We start from the raw sequence: 24,437 nt of genomic DNA, 5'->3' as shown, positions 1-24,437 counted from the left end.
GGTTAATTCAATTTAACTGGACTTCAAGGTGGATTTCACCGCAGTAAATATTACTACAGCTGATGTCCACAACACGCAGATGACATTGTTGGTTATTGATTGAAAAAGATGACGACTGAATGAAAAGAGTGAGTTCATGTGATTAATGACATCCAGAGTCCTGTCCTTGGCGTCCTGCGGGTTTTATCGTATGCTTAACCTTTAGGAGTGATTCCTTTGTCCCCAGATCACAATCGCACACCTCAGACCTTCAACACAGCCCGGCTCCACTCATCAATCATCTTTGATTTTCTGCCAGAGATTCAGATAGAGGGGTGATGTCTGGGAGTCGGGATACTGTGTGTGTGTGTGTTCATTGTGCGTATATGTCCAACGCTCACATGCGTTGAGCAAGATGGAAAGACCACAGTCTATTAAGCATTTGACAATTGAGGACCTCCCACTCTAAAAGACCTGCTCAGATTGTCCTCTCTCCCAATCCCAGGAAGCTAAGGGGTTGGAGGGGACAATGGCGTGTCTCCAGGGGGCGTCCATTTTCTTTCTAATGAAGCTGCCCGTCACACGGCTTGTTGACAGAAGGCCAGGATATGACTCCCACCTGCTGACACTCCAAAACCACCAGTTTGGGAGCTAAATGAGCGGAGGTCATTATGAATAAACGGAGGAAAGAGAAAACAGGAATTCATCAAAATAATATGACTGGAGCATTTTTTTTATTATCTACTAACACGCTGCCTTACACATGCTGTTTCACTGGTCACTCACCAGCTCTGCTATGGTACACATCAGTGAAATTAAATCCCGCTACAAGCTTCACACTGAATCGTCAGTATTAGTTCGTTTGTTAGCTGTAATGTTTCACTCAGTCTTGGAACAATTAGCCATCTGTCTGATGACAATTTAGGGTAACGGCTAATATTTTGGACTTTCCGGAGCTAATGAAAAGTATTCGGATATTTGTTTTTTTCACAATACAAGCTTTTAAAAAAATGCGTTTTATTAAACCGCATGAAGTCAACTGGCTGACTCCTTTTCTTTTCATGCTGCTGAGTATTCACTGTAGACTAGTACCAAAGATCCTTAGTTTAAATGTATTCAGGACAACCGTAGTACTCTATGACTTGTTCCTTGATCAACACAACTCAATAAATTTCTTTTAACTTGGCTATCTCCAGTCGGCCTGTTTTAACTGCATGAAAGCACAATCATTTCTAAGCTGTTTAACCTGCCCTTTCTACCTTATCTAAGGACCACACTCGGCCCAGGAAGTACCCGCCAGTAGCTGCCCAATGAGCAAAAATCCTGTTGGACTGTAGAGTGTGATCCGGAATGAAATGTGAATTAGGAACGCCTGTCACTGGTCCCCTTTTAAGGGATTCAGTGGGATTATGTCTGCATGGGTGCCCTGGCTGCAGATGAATCACGTCGGGGATGAAAGTAGGCAGTCTTTGCATGTATGCACACCAAGACCAGCCACACCAGTGAAGTATTAAGGCCAATGCGTCAATGTGTTGTTTTCCATGTGGTTTAACAGTCAGGTAGCCCCTAGCAACCGAGAAGTAGAATCAAATGCTGACAAACACGAGAGGTGCTTTTAGAAATGTCTCAGCCACGGAGAGATACTACGTAACTAACAGAACAATTTAGATTTCAAATGAGTCACTTTCATGTTTCATCCTGATACATCTTAATAGAAATGCCATTAGAAAGTGATTTCAGGGCTGAGCCACATACACAAAGCCCTCAAAGGTTGCAGACACCCACACTGATATTTGCTTTTTCACCAGACAGACAGAACAGTCAGTGTGTCAGTAGATTTGACCCCACAGCAGCTCTTTCATCAGGCTGCCAATAGAGTAGCAAGTTCAGGTCACCACTGACTGCAAGCACCAAGACAGACACTACTTCAGAATACATAAAGCTAATAAGGAAATAAACTCATGTATGTTACATTTCGAGTAGCTTCAGCTTATGTCTCAACAGACCAAAAACCTTTGCTGATAATGAAAAGGTTGCTCTTTATGCCGTCATTGCAGTCAACCTGAATTCATTAATGTTGTCAACCATTGCCCAGTCCTATTTGTCACTTCCCCGACTGATTTAAGTTTAACATGCAAGTCAAATACAATATATATTGTAGGGGGTCCCTGCTCCATCTTTCTTTCAGCAGAGGGGTCCTCGGCCTACATACCATTGAAGATCCTTGCTCATTTTCCTTGTTAAGCAATGATGTAATGATATAATGCTACAGCAGTTATCACCACCAGGGACAACAGCCGCAAAGAATCCCTGACTAAACATTTAGAAAATGCATGGCATCCAGATAGGCGCCTGAGATACCAGGCGCAGTTGACGGAGGGGGATAGGAGGGGGGACAGGCGAGAGGATTTGTTGGGAAGGGAGAGGCGGAAGGCTCCGCAGGACAGTTTCCATGTAGCATGTTATGAGTGTAAGGTTCGCCAGGGGTCATGAGCTTCGAAGTCCTTAATAAATAGAACAAATCAGCTTCTCGGATCCTTGTTCCAAACTCACACATCCAGCAATAAGTTCCTCTGGGAATGCATGTTTTTTTAGGGCTTATTTGGGGGTTTTGAGAAAGCACACTGCAAGTTTCATAACAATGAAACTTATTAAACTGGGGGATGTGCACAAGGCGGAGCAGACTTTCTGCCCTCAGTTCAGGAATATTAGCAATAATACTCTGCTTCACTGTCGTTGGTCTTGTGGCTGGACATGGCACTTTTTCCATTGCCGGCTGTGTAATTCAATAATACAGCAGAAAATCAGGCTTGATGTTTCGCAGAGCTGAATCATAAAATGTGCTCACTCACACTCACACACACAAAAAAAAAGATGCTAAGAAACATCTCTGTAACAAAGGACAGAGGGAAGCACAAGTGATGTGCAACCACAGACAGTGTGACAAGCTGATTAAAATGCCCGCAGACTGGGAGAGCTAGACCTCCACTCTCTATTCACTCGAGCCAGGCACGTCGTCACGACAACGAAGGACGACAAAGGGCTTTCTTAGGCTATTGAGTGCTGTGAAAGAACAGGCAGCTATGTGTGTGTATGTGTTTGTGTATGTGTGTGTGTGTGTGTGTGTGTGTGTGTGAGAGAGAGAGAGAGAGACTTGGAGCAGAGATGTGGCTGTACAAGCCGTAGGTGGTAATGTATGCAGACCATCCGCAAACAAATGAATACGCATGCACGTCCCACTGCCACCTCCTTAGCATTCTGCCACACAATGACCATACCAGCGTCCTCGATGACGTGATGCTGAATTAGAGCATATGGCCGGGCTAAATTCAAACCCCGAGCTAGCCACAGACAAGCTATTTAAGCTTGCTTTGTCTTTTCTTTGTATAATGCAAATGTCTTTGTTTCTTACTCCAGCTATTTCTTTCCTCTTTACTGTGATAATAGCTCTGGATATGAACAGGGTGGATCAGTGTATTTGATAGTGGCTTTAAACCACAATCACTGTCTGAGATAGTACCCTGAATCATGGTTACATCATGGTTATTTGTTTTTTCTACATTAGAAGTAAATAACAACTCAGTAGTGGTCCTGCTATACTTTTATACGCTTAAAGCAAGACGACTGTTTATTACTTTGTCAGATTTGGATTGGTTAATATTAATTCTAGGTTTGCTTTAATCTAAAGTAGTGGTGCTCAAACTTTGTACATGACGTACCACCTCAGTAAATATCCGGCTCTTTTAAGTGAAACCACTAAGACCAATGTTCAAATACAGCAGCATAGGCCGACACTGTTCAGCTACGGACAGGGAGGTTTATTCCTAATCAGGAGAGTATTTATTGTCGACTGTCTCCAGCCAAAGCCACGCTGTAGGAAGGGGTCGCATCAGAACTGACATGTCATTGTTTTCAAACCAATCCTTTTACCTCTGCTTACTCTCTTGCGTCACAGTTTAGCTCGTAATTCATGACTTTGACTATGTAACAAAAATATGACAGGAAATGCTAAACTTATTTTAAATTACATTTCAAGGATCTTAAAAGTACAAGTATTTTTCTTGGTATTATATTCATTTAGTAGTAAATGTTTCCTTTCTTTGATTTTGGAGATTCCTTAAAGTACTGACAGAGAGAGTGAGTACCACCAGCGGTACAAGTACCACAGTTTGAGAACCAGTGATCTAAAGGAATAATGTATTCGTTTTTTATTAATTTAATATGAAGCTTCAGCCAGCAGCTGGTTTGCGTTTGCCGCTCATGGCACTCACACATTTATTACATGTACTGGTAATTAGGCTGTAATGCACTGGAGGAGGCAGATAATGCAGATCTGGAGTAAGACGTAAAAAAAATCACCAGACAGAAGGATCACCATTATACAAGCAATAATCAGAGCCACAATGCAAACTCAGGTTAAATCAGTGCATTGCACAATGAGCCACACTCGGCATCAGAAAATGTCTTTTAAATAATTGCCCACAAGGTCCGAATAATATCCCCCAACAGAAACAAATTCTTAAATTAATAAATTACGTCGTAGGCCTCGTGCTCGTACACGCGCGCACGCTCGTGCTCATACATGTGCAAACGCACTCTACAAAAGCCCACCTCTCTCAGACGGGCCGTGGACAGCCAGCTGGCCGCAGTTAAGCGGTTGCACTCACACTGGTCAAACGCACTAGGCTTGACCCGAAAAACCTGTTTTTGCCCGGTGCGGAAGGACAGTGTGAGTGCGCCCTTAGAGGTTTTTAGGGCATGTCTATCCGGTGAAAGGTCCGAGGATAGACCCAGACCTCGCTGGAGAGATTATATATCTCGCCTGACATGGCTACTTGACTTTTAGATATTTTGTGCAATATAAGAAGTTTTTTTTAATGATTTAGTTCTTTTGCTCTGTCATCCATTCCTCCCTTTTTCGCACGTTGTCATGCAGTGCGGCCGACTGGCTGACTCTCCTGTGGGAGTCCAGAGAACTGAGGTCTGTAATTGTGGCAGGATTGTGCTGGCTGCTGCCTGCACTGCTGTGCTCCAACCCTGTCAGCAGAGGCTCTTTCAAAGATCTGACCACCGCCCACTTAACAAGCTCTGGCTTACACACACACACACACACACACACACACACACACACACACACACACACACACACACACACACACACACACACACACACACGTACACACACCCAACCATCACCCGCTCACACAATCAAATGCATCTCTCGCTATTATTATCATTTTTTTTATTATATGTTCCAATTTTAGTTTTGAGTTGGGTTAGGCTGTGAGGATAATGTACTCCCATCAAACTTTATTCAGATATACATTTTTAGATTTATAACGGACGTGCTTATTAAGTGGACATATTTTACTGCACTCAAGGACCACTTTGGTCCCATAGCCTGTTCCTGGTTATATAGTTAAATTGGGCCTCAGCTGCTGCTGTCAATCATTCTCATTCTTTCCGCCTCTTTCTTGAGTCCGTCTTACCGCCTGATTCCTCCCGACTGCTCTTTGAACCATGAGCTGTTGAATGTTGAACTGAAGAATTATCGCACCATCCGTTCCGCTTTTGTCATATTTCCATGATGACACTAGTGTCCTCTCTCTCCCATTCTGTCAAGGTCTGATGCTCAGAGAAACCAATGCACCTTACTGTGAAAATGTCTGCCCGCGGCTCTCGTCTTAGACAACAATCCAAAAAAAGTGAAAAATATATATGTTCAGACTGGCGTCCTGTCCAGGATGTACCCCGCCTCACTCCCGATGTCAGCTGGGATCGGCTCCAGCCCCCCACGACCCCGACAGGGACAAGCGGTTGAAGATGAATGAATGTTGCATGAAAGTATAGAGGCATTATCAGTCTATATAATACATATTTTGGCTGGCTGTGACTATATGAAGCCCCAAAGTGTTCAGTATTAAAAACATAAATATTACATAATGAAATAATGTATGAAATATATAAAAGAGCCAATAAATACTGAGATGGCCCTTTTGGTCTGCATTGGTAATGCATTTCATACAAATGAGCTAGTGTGTTGAATGATGATCATGTATAGAATAGAGATTATGAAACATCAGTAATATACAGCAGCTTTCAGGTCGTGTGTGTCATGCTGTACCAAGCAGCTAGACTCAACACCTGCTTTTCCCAGGGAGAGCGTTGCTGTCTCAAGGGTGAAAAGATCCTGTCATAAAATGGGGTGAGTGAGTGTGTGCACATGAAGCAGTGTGTTGTGTTATGTAGTGTGTGTAGACTCTCCTCCCAAGGGAAGTGGCTTTTATCCTGTGTCCGTTCAGCGTAGCCACTTGGTCGAAGAGCCGTGAAAGGGACACTATTCCCTCCAGCAGCAGACAGAGAGCCCCTTCAGCACACCGGGGGGACCCAGAGAGAGAGACCCTCTGTGTCTGCATGTGAACTGAGGGGAGAGAGTTGGCCATTGACCCCAAAGAAGGCGACGGAAGTGGAAGGGGGCCAAGCATGTGTGCATCTGCCTCTCATAATATTAGCGCTTTCACTAATCTAACGATCTAATAAGGAACACGCAATCAGCGACTTCACTGTTTGTGGATGTACTCTGTATCTACATGTGGATCAGAAGTGAAGTGAGGATGTGATCGTTGTGTTTGCTCTCAAATAGAGTGGAAAAGTGGACTTGGTTACATGCATTATGCGTGTATATGGGTTCACACTGACAGTAGCTTGTTTTATTACCCATCAGGCTAGAGAGGCCATTGGCAGAAAGGGGTCCTAGTATGATTGGCTCGTCTGTTCTCTCCTTTGGTTCTCACATCACATGAAAGACTAGCTCAACACGAGCATCAGTGCAGAGCAGGCTTGAGAAACTGCTGGCTGTCAGATTTAACCCTTAAGGCACAGACACACCAAAACTAGTAGCAACAGAGGCCGACGACTGTGTAGGCGTCTGTCTCTCAGCCAAAAAGTTGCACTTGAACGCACCACAAAGACTATAGCCGATTAGGGTTCGGCAATATGTTACAACCACACCTTCTAAATGCAAGTTTCTCTCTTTCACCAAACCGAGATGTTTGTTTAACAAAACTGGACAGAAACTCACCAAACCCATCTCAGTTCAGTCTTTCCACTGTTCCAACAATCACCATCCCTGGTTTGGTCAAAATGAATCATGAATCCTAATTCACTGTGTTCGATGTGGAAATAAACAACAGCCATCAGACTCATTTAAATAAAAGAGAAATGTAATTTTACCTTGCGAATCATCATAAAAAAAAAAACATGTCATTCTATCTGGGAAGAAACTACTGCCCCAACAACCCCCAATTCTGTTTGGGCTGAAATAAATCCTCAGTTCCCTGAATAAGATTTTAAAGTGCCAGCACTTTAAACGCTGTGCTCTATATCAGCCCTGCAGCGTTAAATAAAACCAATAAACTTGCCTTTTAAGTATGTAACCATGACACTATCAAAAAAGGCAGACCTGCACCAATATGGTAACGTGTGAATAGACGAATTCTCAAAGTGGAGTAAGCCGAGCCGAGTAAGCCATCGAATACGCTTAAATAAAACCAATAAACTTGCCTTTTAAGTATGTAACCATGACACTATCAAAAAAGGCAGACCTGCACCAATATGGTAACGTGTGAATAGACGAATTCTCAAAGTGGAGTAAGCCATCGAATACGCTGCGTCCACCACCACCCACCTTAAACAAATATCCTGCACTGCAGAATGAGAAGCACTGCTACTAAAAAGCTTGTTTTTGTGTATTAATTTTGCTATAAATCAAACTCAGCTCAACTGATGCCTGACCAACAAGTTGATACTTAGGGCTTAGGACCTTAGTGCGTCTTTTCGACTGTTTTTGAATATTTTCATCTGACCAAATCTGCAATAAACACTCCACCTCCGCATCGCACCAACGTGAACCTTTTGCCGCCATTGTTGTTGTTGTTAAATGTCGGCGCATGGTCCGTCCTTCTATTTTATATGTCGGAACAGGCGCACATAAATTACGTCAGAGCCGCCGTAGGCCTCACACGTGCCCGTGCTCGTACATGTGCAAACACGCTCTACAAAAGCCCACCTCTCTCAAACGGGCCGTGGCCGGCAAGCTGGCCGCAGCTAGGCGCAGTGCGGTTGCACTCACTGGTCAAACGAACTAGGCTTTACCTGTAAAACCTGTTTGGGCACAGTACGGATGGACAGTGTGAGTGCGCCCTAAAGCTTGATTCATGCTTTTCGGGGTTAACAGGAGACCAGTGATTGATAGTTATGGCATAGGTTTTTATTTATAGTTCAGCTTCAGATTTCACCCATTTATGTAACCACTGCAACAGTAGACTGATGAATCAGCTACAGTGTGTTTCCATTGTTTCCTTCACTGTAACTGAAAGTGGGGATTCTTTCTTCAGCGTTCTTTACGTTGTACTCATTATCTGCAGTCTCCAGCATTAGAAGCGTTACGCTGTTTTCTATTCTCTCAGGTCAAGAAGGCTGTAATGCTTTTCAAAAATATTGTTGTCAACTAAGATGGTAACTATATTATTCTCATGAGTCTCATGGATGTCACCCAAACGCATGCTAACTCTTTCCACTCTTTACTTTTAAATCAATTCCAATTCTTTACTGGTAAATGTCAGTGCCTGTTTTGTGTCTCCCTGCCGGCGTGTGGTCATTTCTGATCTTGAACAGACACTCTGCTACTCTCTCTACTGTACTCTCTGGACGGGATCCACAGATGCCACTGTTGCGCAGTTAGGGGCCTGGGGCGAGGCCCAGCCGAGCCACCAGAACAAAACAATGCAAGGCAGTGCTCCGTGGCTCCGGGCCCAGTGTCCCCCACTGTCCCCGTTCTGCTGACCCCACATATTTTATGGGGTCTTGGGCGTTCAGTGGGCTGTCACGGCTCATTAGAGGCTTTAGAAATGAACTTGCAAAGCAGACTCTTGCAGTGATTAATACACACGGACAGAGGGAGAAAGCGAGACAGATAGGAATGGTTGGGGCAAAAGTTCACTGAAGAGACCACATTCTGAGGAGTTTATGGAGGTCCGTAAATACACTTGGCGCGCACACACACACACACACACACACACACACACACACACACACACACACACACACACACACTCTTAATCATAATTTTTTCCTGCTACTGTTAATTGGGGTGGGTGTCACACTGCCTTTATCAGCTAAAAGAAAGAGTTTGATTGTAGGATTTTAGTCAAGCTCCTGTTTCAGAGACCAACTGGACTAAAGTTCTGAGGAAATCAATCGTATATGTTTGTTTATGTTTCCTTGCATGTCTGTATCTGCTCTATAGTTTCTTTGTGAGTAGCAGTCCCCCTCCCCAATTCAGTTTCGCAGTCTAATGGTCTACTAGAGGTTATTTATAGGTTGTTGGACTGTGTCCCATGGTCGAACATGCTGCATACCAGAAACAACTGATGAACTCTGGAGATTGTTGGCGAACAACTTGAGAGAACACACCCCTCTGCTTCTCGAAAGGGTGGCAGTGGTATCTGTATTGCTACTAAACACTTCCACTGTAGGAGTAAAGTTAGATGTTTCACTTTTAGCATTCGGAAGGACTAGCAAATGCCAGATTTGTTGAATGAAGATGAAGCTCTTGGATTTGCACTCTCCCAAGAAAAATGGATTTGTGCTAGTTATTAGCTTAAAAGCCTTAAAAGTAAACTTGTTCATTTATACTACTGAATATTAGGTCTTTACCGTATTGCCTAAACTTTATATCACAGTATAATTTAAAGCATAGGTGGTAACGGTATTATATCCCAGTATGTTAATTTATCTTTCAATTTATATACAAATGCTTCTTAATTACTGTATAATTACTGTACTAAAGTACAAGTTTGAGGCTCTTGTTTTTTACCTGAGTATTTTCTTTTCATGCTACTTTATACTACTACGCTACATCTACTTTATTAGACTACATTTATCTGATAACTTAAGTTACTAGTTACTTTACCAATTTAGATTTTTGCTTCACACTGATATACATTTGTTGCTTCACAGTGACAGTTACAAACAAATACTTCTCTGTCCATTTGTTGTTGAATTGCATGTTTTTTTGTGTCAACTGTGTTGTGGTGGTAATTTAACCAGACCAACCAAACTATAACAAGGACAACGACAGGTGTGACGCAGGCTGTTACGGAGAAGGGCGATGCAGAAATAGCGGGAACGCGTGGAGTGTTGTGGCCGTGCACCTACAGGAAGTGCATGGAGCAAGTCTCCTAGCGTGCCGGTATTTGACGTGCTGAGCCTACGTTGCGCTAAGATGTGAAAGAGGACAGCAGTCAACATCGGTCACATAGGCTTCTACTCAAAGGGCCAGTAAATATTCAAGGTCTAAGTTGAAGAGCGGCCATTATGTCGATGAATTAAGTGACAATGTTGCAAAGCTTTAATGGGTCTCGGATATCCAAAATAAATATCTCCTCCTTTTGGCTTTTACATCAACCACAGCTGTAGTTCTCATGTTGTTCTTCCCCTCCATGTCCCCTTTGCCCCACGCGTCATCAATTCTGATCTCATGGTAGCTCATAAGAAGCCAGCATTACTGTTTGGTAAGAGGAAGTTCCCATGGCAATGGGGTCGCCGTGTGCTATAAATATCTTGGCCACTTCATGTTGGCCGGTCAAAGTGCAAGCGAGGACGCCTGCTCCAAGTAGCAGTGAGAATTTGTCTAGAGTTGTTCCCAGGCTCTCTGTTACAGACAGTGTTGGGCAAGCTACTTGGAAAATGTAATAAAAAGTTATGTGATTCAGAAAACAGCAACACTACCACTAGGCTACTACTGAGTTGTAGTTACACTAGTAGCGCCGATACTGCTCAACCCGAAGGCTGGACCAGGCAGAAAATATTACCCTGTATTGACATAGTTGTCTTTAGTTGTAATTTAAGAAAATTCCTGAAGGTAGAGATGCTTTGGAAAGTGTAAAATAATATTTTTGTGCCAAAAAATGAATCATTTTAATCTAGCATTGGCATTCTTCTGGTATGTGTCTGTCTAGTATGTGTCTGTCTAGTTTGATCAGTAGCTTATGGAGGCTAATAGCTAATGTTAGCAAACTTTATATAGCTGGCATTATTTCATCAGTTTCACCGGACTCTTCTCTACTTGCTGATTAGGCTACATTTTAGCAATTACTATTACCCTGTTGTAGTTGTAGCTTGTGGCCCCCGTGGTTTTACATGGTGTTGCTTTCATGCATTAAGACTAAGAATCATGCTAGCTGCTCTGTGGCCTGCACAGCAGCGCTTTTAGCTAAATGCTACCATAGGCAGAATGAAAATGCCAACATCAATTGTCTTTGTAATTATGTAAGAATGTAAGTTAGTGGCAACAATGCTATAGTAACCATCTTAGTTTAGCATGCTACCCTGCACACATTTGCAAATTAGCACAGAACAACAAGGTAGACAAATATTCTGTAGTATCAGACACATTAAAATTGATGGAAATTAAAGGTATCACTAAGTTGTAACGATTCATGTTCATGTGAGCATGAATGTCTGTCAGTGGTGGAGCTTCAACAGTAACATTTGAGAATGCGTATGCGAGAGCTCTAGAGATTTATCTCAATAATACATGAGGCACACTGACTTGGTTTGTTTTATATATATATTTCATAAGAGCTGTCCGTCCCCTGTCTCAAACGGCTATGTGTTTTGAAGTCAATGTTCAACAGACTGTAATGGCCACTCCTCGTTCACACAAGTACACACCCCTCTCAAATCCTCTGACAGTGGGCGGAGAGGTTATTACTTATTATACTTCTTATTCTCCTCATGAATAAGTAAAAAGGAGGCCTGAAACGCACTCACCCACTTAACAGACACATACGAAGACACATGCACCTGCTCCGAGGTTGGCCCCTGGTTATATACACACACACACACACACACACACACACACACACACACACACACACACACACACACACACACACACACACACACACACACACACACACACACACACACACACACACACACACACACACACACCGATTCCCGGGCACCTCCCTTTTGACACCCTTCATCTTTGTCTTGATTGCAGCCCCAGGGGGTTGACGGTTAGGTGAGATGGCACTGCATGTATAATGTCTTAGCACTTCACACAAGGTAATGGTGCACAATATTGCTTTTTTCCCTCAGTATCAGAGTCTTCTATAGGCATAGCCGTCTCTACACATCTCCTATCTCTGTCAAATATTATTGGTGCATAGTACCGAGAGCTCAATTTCAATTTATGCAATATTCAGTGCATCATATTGTGTACAGAGCTCATATACTTCCCCAGTTTAAAGCCTGCTCCGTACTCCGGGGCGTACGGGACTTTTTTATATTTTATGTGTGACTTTTCTCAGAGAGGTCAGCGAAAGGTCTGAGGAACCTGTTTAATAATTAAAGTGGTTTTTTTTCTCTAATGCGAAGGCTCTCAGTTTCCACAAACCACTCTCCTCAGAGGTGTTGAGTGATGGCTGTGGAAATGGGAAATGAGAGTTGTTGTTTTGAATCCTCCTGCTGTAAGGGCGTGATCACACTATCCTTTTGGCCGCGGCCAAAACCGGTTTTTCAGCTAAAGTCTAGTACCTTTAAGTAGTGTGAGCGCACCCGCTCCGCGCTCAACTGGGGCCAGCTGGCCCTCCACGGCCCGCTTGAAATAGGTGGGCTTTAGCGGAGCCGTTTGCACATGTACGAGCACGAGCGTGCGCACGTGTACGCGCACGAGCACGAGCCCTACGGCAGTAGCGTTATGTCCGCCTGTTCGGACATGTAAATAGAAAGACGGACCATGCGCGGACATTTAACAACAACAACAACGGCGGTGAAAGGTTCATGTTGGTGTGATGCGGAGGTGGAGTGTTTACTGCAGATTTGGTCGGATGAAAATATTCAAAAACAGTCGACAAGACGCACAAAAACTCCGAGGTCTATGGAAAGATTTGTAAACAAAAGCCACACACACGCGATCAATGCGTGTGACGTGTTACGGCTTGAAGGCGTATGGACAGCAAGAAGTATTGGCCGAGGCCCTGGTAGTGTGAGTACAAACGGGGCTGGGCCGCGGGGGGGAGAGGGAGGACAGTGTGATCACGCCCTGAGAGCGTGATCACACTATCCTTTTGGCCGCGGCCAAAACCGGACCGAGTGATGCGTGCGCTCACACTACTTAAAGGTACTAGACTTTAGCTGAAAAACCGGTTTTGGCCGCGGCCAAAAGGATAGTGTGATCACGCTCTCAGGGCGTGATCACACTGTCCTCCCGGACCACGACCCGGACTTTAGGGTACTTGTCCCCCCTCCCTCTCCCCCCCGCGCCCCAGCCCCGTTTGTACTCACACTACCTGGGCCTCGGCCAATGCTTCTTGCTGTCCATACGCCTTCAAGCCGTAACACGTCACACGCATTGATCGCGTGTGTGTGGCTTTGTTTACAAATCTTTCCGTAGACCTCTGAGTTTTTGTGTGTCTTGTCTACTGTTTTTGAATATTTTCATCCGACCAAATCTGCAGTAAACACAACGTGAACCTTTCACCACCATTGTTGTTGTTGTTAAATGTCCGCGCATGGTCCGTCCTTCTATTTACATGTCCGAACAGGCCGTCATAACGCTACTGCCGTAGGGCTCGTGCTGGTGCTCGTACACGTGCGCACGCTCGTGCTCGTACATGTGCAAACGGCTCCGCTAAAGCCCACCTCTTTCAAGCGGGCCGTGGCGGCCCAGCTGGCCCCAGTTGAGCGCGGAGCGGGTGCGCTCACACTACTTAAAGGTACTAGTCTTTAGCTGAAAAAACGTTTTTGGCCGCGGCCAAAAGGATAGTGTGATCACGCTCTAAGAGATCCGTGTGGCTGCTGGTGTTTCGATTCTGACAAATACACTCTAAACATTGGTTAAGTAACAACACTGATCATATACTAGATAATGTGACATTTTGATGAAAAATGTTACATGGATATTGCTTCTGTCCGTCTCTGTCTTCATCTCTTTCTCTAGTTTGTATACACATAAGTAATCCTGTGTTGCTAATATTCACAGGCAGAGAGGGAAGGGATGGGACATGATTCCAGGTCTTGGTCAGGATTTTCAATAAATCCCAGTTGGTCATCCGTCTCTCAATACTTTTCACTTTTCCAAGCCTGTCTTTGGTACTGAGGCCCATTTGTTCCTTCAAAAGGACAAAAAACGTAACAAATAATTCTTGAAAAGTCACTCTTATGAATATGCATTTCCATTCAAGATGATTTGAAAGATACCTTTATATTACTTTACTACTTTAGATTGATATAGAAGGGGCAACAGGCAGCAAAGTGCCGGTGGCCGGAGTCCAAACCCGGGCCTCAGCTGTGAAGATTTTGAGCCTCTGCTAAAAGTACTGAACGCCCCATATTTGTTTTACATGTCATGCTCCCTTGTGTGGCCCCCAGGCAGAGTAGACTGTACCTAGTGGCAATGGGGCTCCAAATAAATAAACGAAATCCTCAAACAGGAGGAAATGGTACATACTACAGTGCGTTTGTGCTCATGGTAATGATGGAACATGTCCGTCAGTGCAACAGTGAAACAGAGCATTTACTTGGTAGCTTAAATTCGTAAGAGGTTCTTACAACATCTTAACATTTATCTCAGCCTAAACTGTAAGCTCTTTAAAACCCTTAAACTTGTACTATACTCAACTATATGGAGGTTTAACCTCAAGCATCTGCTTTGTTTCTTTCCTCAGAATATTTGCCATGCTACATGGGACGGCTCTGAACTCCATCCTGCTCTTACTCCTCATCCTCATCACCTTTGCCACAGCGCATGGTCGCTCCTACCCTCGTTTTTCTCGTAATGACACTGAATTCCAGCACCTGGTGCTCTACCCAGACCCCTCTGTGGGGACGGTGTACGTGGGTGCCAGGGACCACCTCTTCCAGCTGGATGGATCAGATGGACTGCGGCTGGAGCAAGAGGAGACAACAGGTCCTGTCAGCGACAGCAAAGACTGCCTTCCCCCAGTCACTGAGTTCAACTGTCCCCAGGCCAGGAGAACCAGCAATCACAACAAACTTCTTCTGGTGGATCCAAAGGCGTTGGAGTTGATCACCTGCGGCAGCATCCACCAGGGCACATGCCAGAAACGCAACCTGTCATCTATCAAGGAGGTTCTGTTCTCCACCGAGAGACCTGTTGATACGCAGTATGTTGCAGCCAATGACCCCTCAGTGTCAACCGTGGGGCTGGTCGTGGGGCTTCGTGGCAGTGAAAGGACAGTGATGTATGTGGGTAGGGGCTATACGGCCAGCCACCCGCCCATCTCCACCCGTCACCTTTCGTCAGAACCTGTCTTTTCCTACGAAGAGACGGCCAAGCTGGCTGTGGCTGGGCGTCTGTCGGAATACGACCACCATTTTGTGATGGCGTTCACAAGGAACACGCACGTGTACTTCCTGTTTTACCGGCGTGACATCAAATCGGCATCGAGGGAATACCGGACCTATGCTGCCAGAGTGTGTCTGGACGACACCTCCTACTATTCCTATGTGGAAGTTCCTCTTGTCTGCAGATCCTCTTCCTCTCCCTCCAGAACGTACAACCTGCTCCAGGCTGCACAGGTACTTTCTCCCTAAATATTATCAGCCTGAGACGTTCAGAATACTAGGGAGCAGCAATTCAATCAATTTATTTGGCACAGGAAATGATATAAAATACAATTAAAGTAAAGTGTAATTCTGTCAGTTCCTTTAATCTGTGCAGTAAAACAGTATAATAATAACAAATCTATGTGTATGACGGTTATGGTGGGGTTGAAATCTTGCTTTCAGAAAATGGTTTAGATGAAGATGACACTGATGCTAGCTGTGTTTATACTTCCTGAGTTTTTCCCACGCATTTGTTGCAACAGGTGGGACAAGGTGCAGGCCGGGAAGGCAAGGATCTGCTCGGAGTGTTCTCCACCCGCGTCGGCTCCACAAACAACAATCCCTTGGATGCCTCGGCTCTGTGCGTTTACCCGCTGGATGAGCTCGACAGACATATCGACTCCACCCGGGACCTCTGCTACACCCAGGATGGCCGGGAAGAGGGAAGAGGAGAGGTGGCCTATATAGAGTACGAGGTCAAGTCCAGCTGCGCCAACCTGCCCATGGTAAGGATGCGGCGGATGAAAGAAAGGGTCTGAAGGTTTTTGTGTTCAAACAAAATATCAACCTAATGTTTAAGCTGACCTTTTCTCTGGAGGAAGAAAAGCAAATATTTTGCAGCAGCGGGCTTTTGTATGATAATTGCAGTTTCACTTTATGCATTTTTTTCTATTGACTCAAGTGGTTTCAGTGGTCATAAAATACAAAACAAAGTACAGCACAGTAACAAGGGAGGACTGGATCGCCTAGATGAAGCTTAGTAACAGGAATAATGAAGGCATTGTAATGAGGCCCCTCGTTTAAAAGCCCAAAGCTTCCAGATGCCCCAGGAGCGGCTTTGCCCAGCTGCAGCCCTCCAGTGACCCTTTCTACTGCCCTGCAGCCGCTCGGGTCCTGCCAGCCCACAGAAACATTTAATGGGATCGTTAGGGATCAATAAACCAAACTAACCCTGAATCAGATGTGCTGCTGCTTAATGAGCTCTGACAAGGAATGATGGGAGTTTTTCTTTTTTGCAACCCACTGACATAAGTGGACAGAGAACAAGAGAGAGTGAGAAAGGGTGGGGGGGACATGGGAATAAAAAGACTAGCATACAGAGCAACAGCGAACAGCATAAAATAATCCAGATTAAAAAAAAGGAGATGCTGAAAGAAACATAGAGAGCTGATTGAATGAAGAGAGGATGCATTAGATCACAGTTCCCCTTGTTCAACGACGATAAGCCATCTTAACTCGTGCGTAGACCAAAAACGATGTCTCATTCTACTCCCTCCGTCAGGGCCAATTATGTAGAGGCAGAGCTCGGAGACTTACCAGAAAGCAGGATTTAGAGCGCTTGTTTTTTGCGAAACCAAAAGAGCGAGCTGGCTGCGTCCGTACGAGTCTGCTTTAATCTGCGGTGCAATCCTCTTACAGTGAATTAAGAGGATTCAAGGGCTCTGAGTCAGTAGTAAGAAAGAATGGAAGACTAATTGAAAAGACGTGGACATGAACTTGTTTTTCTGAAGCTTACTTGCTTGACATTTTCACATCAATAATACAAACAGTAATCTGGTGTTCAGTTGAGAGAAATACATAAAAAAAACTCTCTGTCATGTTGTAGAATACCCTCAAGGCATATCCCTGCGGCTCCGACCACACGCCCAGTCCAATGGCAAGCCGGGCACCGCTGGAATCTAAAGCCGTGTGGCACACCTCGGCCGCCCGTCTCTCTGCCGTGGCCGTCAGTGTCAGAGAGGGACACAGCATCGCCTTCCTGGGAGACTCCAAAGGAACTCTGCACAAGGTAGCACCATCCCATGTCATAATTAGATATTTGTGCCACTTCCTGTAGGCCCTTAAGCCTGCCCCAGCATGCACTGTGGGAGGCAGGGAGACGCCCTGCCCGGATCCACAGGGATGACAAAGTAATGTGTGTCATGGAAATATTTAGACTGTTAAGCTAATTACCTGTTCACACAATTTCCTAATTTTCAAGACAAACACACCGCCTTCGTGGCCGTTACTGCCTTATCCTTTTAAGGATGTAGATGAAGCAAACACACCTCACACTACATAAAACATTTGCAACCACTTTCAGGGATTCTTTTTCAAAGCTTGTGCCAGTTCCCAGATTCTTCTGCATCATTATGCAACTACAGCCCGGAAGATTCCAGTCATTCCAACATACACGGACCAGCACACCACCATGATCCCATAGCTATTACTTTTGCTTTTTGTTCTGCAGAATGGGATTATTGGTGACTAGAACTCAATGCTTTTTAAGGCAGGGATACATTTTTCAAGTTTTTTGGAAGAATGGTGGAATGCATTTCCCAAATCTGATTTTTTTATTTGATACTTCCCTTGTTTATCGAGGTCTGAGTATTGCTTTATACAGTTCTGTCCAGAAACTTCTATGTGTAACCTCCTTTAAAACAACACCCACATAGATCTCACAGTCACAGGTAGAATGATTGTAGACATAACTCTACTGTGAGGTATTCAAGGAGTTGGTTATTGTGTAGTAGGCGTTTTTTGCTGTGTGTGCATGTGTGTGTTTGATGTGTGTGCTAAAGAGGGAGGGAGACGTAGAACCTAGACATAGTGCTTTTAGGTAGCAGATCAAAGCCGCACTCCATGTTGCCATGTGAAGTAAGCTATTGTAACAGGATTATCGTATCACAGCAGGACACATTCCACAGCATCCAGATACAGAACTTTGTGTGTGTGTGTGTGCTTGTGTGTGTGGAAATTTGCTGGCATATTTTGTCAGGGCTGAACACGCCCCTGCATAGGGGCACAGAGTTAGCTTAAAGTTGTTAGTTGACCCACTAACGAGTGTCTGTGGCAAAATGTAAATAAGCCGCCATTTTAGTGACGCTGCTGACAGCACATAGTGTGTGTGTGTTGTGTGTTTAACTGGGAACAAAATTAGTGTCTCGATGTATTTGCAGTCGATCATCAGAAGTGTCCTGTTACAGATAAAGGAATAGTTCAATATTTTGGTAAAATCCCCTGTTCCCTTTCTTGTTAAGAGTTGTATGAGAAGATACATTCCACACTCATATCTGTTAAATATGAAGCAGCAGTTAGGAGATGATTAGCTTAGCACAAAGACTGAAAGCAGGGTGAAACGTCTCCGCTCAGCCTAAAGGTTCCTCCTAGCAGCTCATTTTACACTTCCTAATTAACAAATTACAATCTTGTTTGTCGAATTCTTACAACATAAAGTGTAAAAATGACACGTTGTGGTTTTACCAGGGGATTAGGTGCTGAGCTATTTCTTGGCTACGCAACTGGCAGACTGGCATTTTTATTAGTCAAACAAGATATAACGTGTTAAGTAGTGAGTGGTGAGTTGATTCCTGGAGAAACTTGTGCAACTCGACGCTGGGTCTTGCACTGGCTGAATTCGAGTCGCTACAGCTGCTAACTGAAGCTCCATCTCCAGGAAATACAGTTTGGTGAACCAGGTGTACAGTGCTGGAATAAAGCATGGCCCCTTCTGCTATCTCAGCTCTCTACCATCCGCTTTGCCACACCCAAGACTTGTGATTGGTTGAAAGTAAAACCAAGAGTGTTTTTTCCTCCGTGTTGTTTCATGGCAGTTACGTTTAAAGAACAAATATACACAGATACACCTCCATAGAGTCCTGCTAGAACGCGCTGCACTATCGGATTATGAGTCAATGCAGGGCCGTGTCTGTGTGTGTCACACAGCGGCGGTTGGGAATCAGAGGGCTGCTCATCCAGCAGGTTGTTATTGGCTTGGGGATAAACACCCACATGGGCAAAGTCTACATTCAGAAACGTCCCTGTCTATCTCAAAAAAACAAGTAAACAGAAATTCCAGCCAGAGAGCGGGGTCTCTGCAGTGACCGATGCCACCACACACTACTATTTGTGATGATTGAGAGGGATTACTTTTGTAGTAGATTAATCAATGGAAAAATTGCTAGAATACAAATAATAGCTGCAACCCTAAAACCAAATTAAACCACATTCCATAATGTTGAACTGTCCCTTTAAGGTTAGGGTAGGCATGTAGACAATGATGTAAATTGCTGCAATCTAAAAATTGATCAGCCAATGTCTACCTGACTTTATCTCCCATACACCTGTTGCACAGAAGATCGCATCTTCAACACAGCATCACATGCTCTACAACATATGACATGCAAAACAACAGACTGCATAACTGTTTCTAAGTCACCAAGCATTACAGAGCTACTTCCCAAACCATTATGTATTGAGTGCATCCTCTTAATAGGACAACTCCTATTCTCCTAGTCTCCATTCTGTTCACAGTGATCAAGTGAGAGCCCTCTGGAAAGAGGCACGCAAACCTCCGCTAATCTCATTAACATGAGGTAACATGAGAGTTTGAAGGCCTGGGAATCACTTAAGCCAGAGGTGTCTTCCTGTGCTTCATATTAGATTTGACTGCGCCATAATCACATTCATGGCCACTTCTGCTGAAATCCTGTACAAGTGTGATTTGATTTGCGTTTCAGTTGTAAACTGAAGAAGATATTCCTTATTTTCTTTATCGTAAGCCCCTCATTTTAGTCTTTCAGTGTGAGGAATATACCAATGCATGTGTGTTATATCTCATGTACCACAATGTCTCAAGTGTCTGTTGTTTTTCCTGGTTCTTCAGGTATATCTGGGCCAAGATGGCCATGTGGAGGTATATGCAAACGTGACGATCCAGCCCAACTCACCCATTAACGGTGACCTTTTATTGGACCAGAGTGGAGCGCACATCTACATCATGACCAAAACTACTGTAAGTATAACGATGTGGTAGCACTGTTTTGGTCACCAAGGTCACTTTAGATGTTAAAAGAAAACAAAGCAGAGAACATTAAATACAATAGCACATATAAATACATACACATATACAAAGAAAAGACACAGAGTTTCTAGATAATTAAAAAACAAGGATAAAAACGGTATGGGGGACAGAGAATTAAACGACGTAGGACAATTAAAAAGGTGTGTTTTGAGGTGGGACTTGAAGGTGTCACTGGAGTCTAGAGTGCGTACGTGTAGTGGGAGTGAGTTCCTGAGTCTAGGTGCTGAACAGTTAAAAGCCCTAGCGCCTTTTGAGGTAAGTGAGAATGAGAGGGTGGAAAGCAGGGCGACAGATGAGGAATAGAGTGAGCGGGGTGGGATATAAGGATGTAGCATATTAGACAAGTGGATATAGAGAGCCTTGGATGTTAGCAGAAGGAGTTTGTAATGTACAGTATGTGCTGGTGGACAGGGAGTCAGTGAAGTTGCATTAGGACAGGTGTAATAAGGTCAGAGGACCTGGTGCGGGTGATGATTCTGGCGGTGTTATTCTGGATGGTTTGTAGACGGTGGATGAGTTTCTGAGGTAGAGCGGTGAGGAGGGAGCTACAGTAATCGAGCGGGAAGTGAGGAAGGGGTGAAGTCTGGAGATATCGCGGAGCTGGAAAAAGGCCGTGCGTGAGATGTTATTGATGTGGGATGTGAAGGGAGGGTACTGTCCAAAACAACACCAGGACTTTTAACTTCAGTTGAAGTGGGGACCAGACGGACGTTGATGAGAATACTGAGGGGTGGGATTTCGAGAGTGATGATTTTGAACTGATGAGAAGAATTTGCCATTGAGTGTGAGCTCGTTGTTTGACATCCAGTTTGTGATGGTTTGCAGGCAGTCGATGAGGGCAGTAGGTGATGATGTAGTGTCCTGTTTGGTGGTAAATGTAATTTTCTGTTTACAACAAAAAAACAGAATGGAGTGCAGCAGATTATGTTCGCAAGTAAGCTTTCACAAGTTTCGTGTGATTTATCTTTGACCTACTCAAGAGATGTATGAACAGACGTACCCTTCTTGGTGCATCTGTCCATATTCAACCACTCACCCAGATGTCTCCATACACGAGGACGAACGCGGCTCGCCATTCATCGTCAAAACAATTTATCGTTTGTCAGAGTTCTTTCAGGCTTCGATACTTCCTCAAGCTGTGTCTTTCTCACACAAAAAACAGGATAAAAGAATGAGGCAAAGAACATAAGTGAAAACAGAGAGGCCAGCTGGCTGTTGAGGTCAAAGGTCATTTACTCCACTGTGATGGGTACAACAGTCAGCAGGAGGTGTAAGGTCAGAAATAACAATGGTATTGATCAGAGAAAATGGGCTTCATTGTGTTGGCACACTCCCTACAGAGTGTCTGTGTGGGTAGCCAGAGATGCTGATGAATGGATATGGGAAACGGCAAGTCTATACATTCAATGGCCTCTCACTTCTAGACCACTGAACGAACTTCTCTGGATGTCAAGCTGTTACAAAGTTATATGTAACAGGCATTCGTCTACAACAAAATAATTATTATTGCAAGCATTGTAATTGTCAAAAAGCTACTGGTAGTGTGTCGTTGGCAGATTGAAATGTAGTTTCTTAGAAAATTGTAATCACTTTTATGCGTGTGGGAAAAGATAATGGACCATCGTTGTAAGATGTAATACTATGAAACCAATGATATCACTCATAACTAAAGGAAAAAAAGAAACATATGACTGTTAACTGTTGAGTGTGGACCTTGAATTTCTTTGTAACTCTTTAATCGTCAACACAACTTTAAAGCTCAACAGACTCAACTAGTGTTGGCTTATACATAAATGTAAGCTCACACACTGGAAGAAGCCACTGGTAAAAGAAGTAACATATAATGTTATTGACTGTAACACTGTCATTAGTAGTTAGTAGAGTAGTAGTAGAGGTTTATTAGCTAGCTGAGCCATAAATAAGACAGACGTGCTCATAGTAAGTATATATATATGGTGTGGAGCGACATTCATTTTTCACAGATCGCCGTCTCAATGTGCTGTCGGGATATAGTGAGAGTTTCAGCAAATATGAAAAAAAAAAAAACATATTACAGAAAGCTTTAGCTTTAATGAAGGAGGAGAGAAGAGAAGTGAGCTGAGCAATCATTTGTTTATTCTTATCACTTATTCTGTGATTTAATATGCTTAAATTTTTTGTTTGAGTCTGTATTGCAGAGGAGAAACTGAGGGCGCACTCACACTGTCCGTCCTTTGCATGCCCCGTGCTTTAGGGTACTTGTCCCCCCTCCCTCTCCCCCCGCTGGCCAGGCCCGTTTGTACTTGCACTACCTGGGCCTCGCGTGAATGCTTCTTGCTGCCTGTACGTCATCACTTCCTGCACATTGATGCCGTCATCGCGATGCGTCGCTTTGTTTACAAATCTTTCCATAGACCTCGTGGTTTTTGTGCGTCTTGTCCGACTGCTTTTTAATCTTTTCATCGACCAAATCTGCAGTAAACACTCAACCTCCGCATCACACCAACGTGAACCTTTCGCCACCGTTGCTGTTGTTAAATGTCCGCGCATGGTCCGTCAGAGCCGCCATAGGCCCCGTGCTCGTACACGTGCGCACGCTCGTGCTCGTACATGTGTAAACGTGCTTTACAAAAGCCCACCTCTCCCAAACGCTCCGTGGCCGTCAAGCTGGCCGCAGTTAGGCGCGGTGCGGTTGCAGTGTGAGTGCGCCCTGAGAAGATCACATATAGCAGCGTACTACTGCTGTCCACCAATTTGCGGCATATTTATTCATCTTTGAGCACTCATTCATCATCATTTTCAGGTAGAGAAGCGTCCCGTGGCCGAATGTGGAGACCACCTGGACTGCCAGTCCTGTCTGTCTGCCAAAGACCCCTACTGTGGCTGGTGTGTCCTGGAGGGACGGTGAGTCAGTGAACATGTCAGGGTGGGGCTACTGTGAATCTGTGCTCTGCTTGTCTACTTTCTCTTTCCCCGTCTCTTACTTCTCTGTGTAATTTCAGGTGTGGCCAGCGCTGGGAGTGCCAGCGAGGGTCTGTGCAGGGCCAGTGGCTGTGGAGCTTCAACCACACGCAGCAGTGCCTCGGTATCCAGCACCTCAGCCTCTACAACATCAGCCGTGGGGAGAAAACTGATGTAATTCAGGGGGAAGAGCGGGGGATGGATAGGATCAATGCATAATAATTGTGTACTGTGCCAGTTGTAAGAGAAGATAGATTTTACTATCCCCAAGGGGACATTTGCTGGGGCAGTAGTGCTACACACAGATGCAATCAAATTAAAACACAACAAAGCCAACGGGACCGTATAACCACAGTCTAATCAGTAATGAGAGCAGGGCGAGCACTGCTTTTTTTTATTATCATGCTGGTCTGGGGGGGGGGGGGGGTGAACCAACGACACCGCAGTCACAAGTTTGCTTCCTTAACTTCTAAGCCATCACTTTCTCCAAACCAATGTTGACTCCATCCATCACAAACATTAAAGTTTAAATCTTACAAAAGTTGTTGGACACCACCAGGGTTCGCATGTTCACTCATTCATTCATCTTCAACAGCTTGTCCGTATCGGGGTCGCAGGGGGGGTTTGAGCCAATCCAAGCTGACATCCGGCGTGAGGCGGGGTCCACCCTGGACAGGACGCCAGTCTATCACAGGGCACATAGAGACAAACAGAGACAGACAACCATTCACAGCTACGGGCAATGTGTGTCCTAGAAAATTCATCTATACTAGAAGTGTTTTATAGGATTTTAGTGCCCTTTCGCCTACGTTTCAGCGCCAAGTCTATATTTTCCGTAGCCCCACGCGGGTAAATTATATTACCGTTTGTGAGCAAGTGCTATCCTGTATTTTCAAAGTAAACTTGTAAAAATGTCCAATTAATTTCTTCTTTCTTAAAAAGAGTTGGAGCCCTGACGATACTTTTATACCAGCAACAGTCAATTACTGCTCTGTTCATTTCCTTTTCCATCTTTAATGTCTTCTGTTGATGTCTC

At 44.4% G+C, this 24,437-nt stretch overlaps 1 protein-coding gene across 1 annotated transcript in view; it reads left to right on the top strand.

Annotated features, from left to right (window-relative positions):
- The window catches only part of LOC310951659 (plexin-B1-like), a 72,774-nt gene that overhangs the window by 20,800 nt on the left and 27,537 nt on the right, over positions 1-24,437 (top strand). The window contains exons 2-7 of the mRNA XM_083919987.1: positions 14,718-15,591; positions 15,882-16,124; positions 17,225-17,407; positions 20,264-20,392; positions 23,244-23,344; positions 23,443-23,575. Of these exons, the coding sequence (XP_083776113.1) occupies positions 14,718-15,591; positions 15,882-16,124; positions 17,225-17,407; positions 20,264-20,392; positions 23,244-23,344; positions 23,443-23,575 (1,663 nt within the window). The remainder of the gene's footprint in view (positions 1-14,717; positions 15,592-15,881; positions 16,125-17,224; positions 17,408-20,263; positions 20,393-23,243; positions 23,345-23,442; positions 23,576-24,437) is intronic.

The sequence above is a fragment of the Echiichthys vipera genome (genome assembly GCF_963691815.1).
Source record: "Echiichthys vipera genome assembly, chromosome: 9".
Taxonomy (NCBI): Eukaryota; Metazoa; Chordata; class Actinopteri; order Perciformes; family Trachinidae; genus Echiichthys; species Echiichthys vipera.
This window is presented reverse-complemented; position numbering and strand designations above follow the sequence as displayed.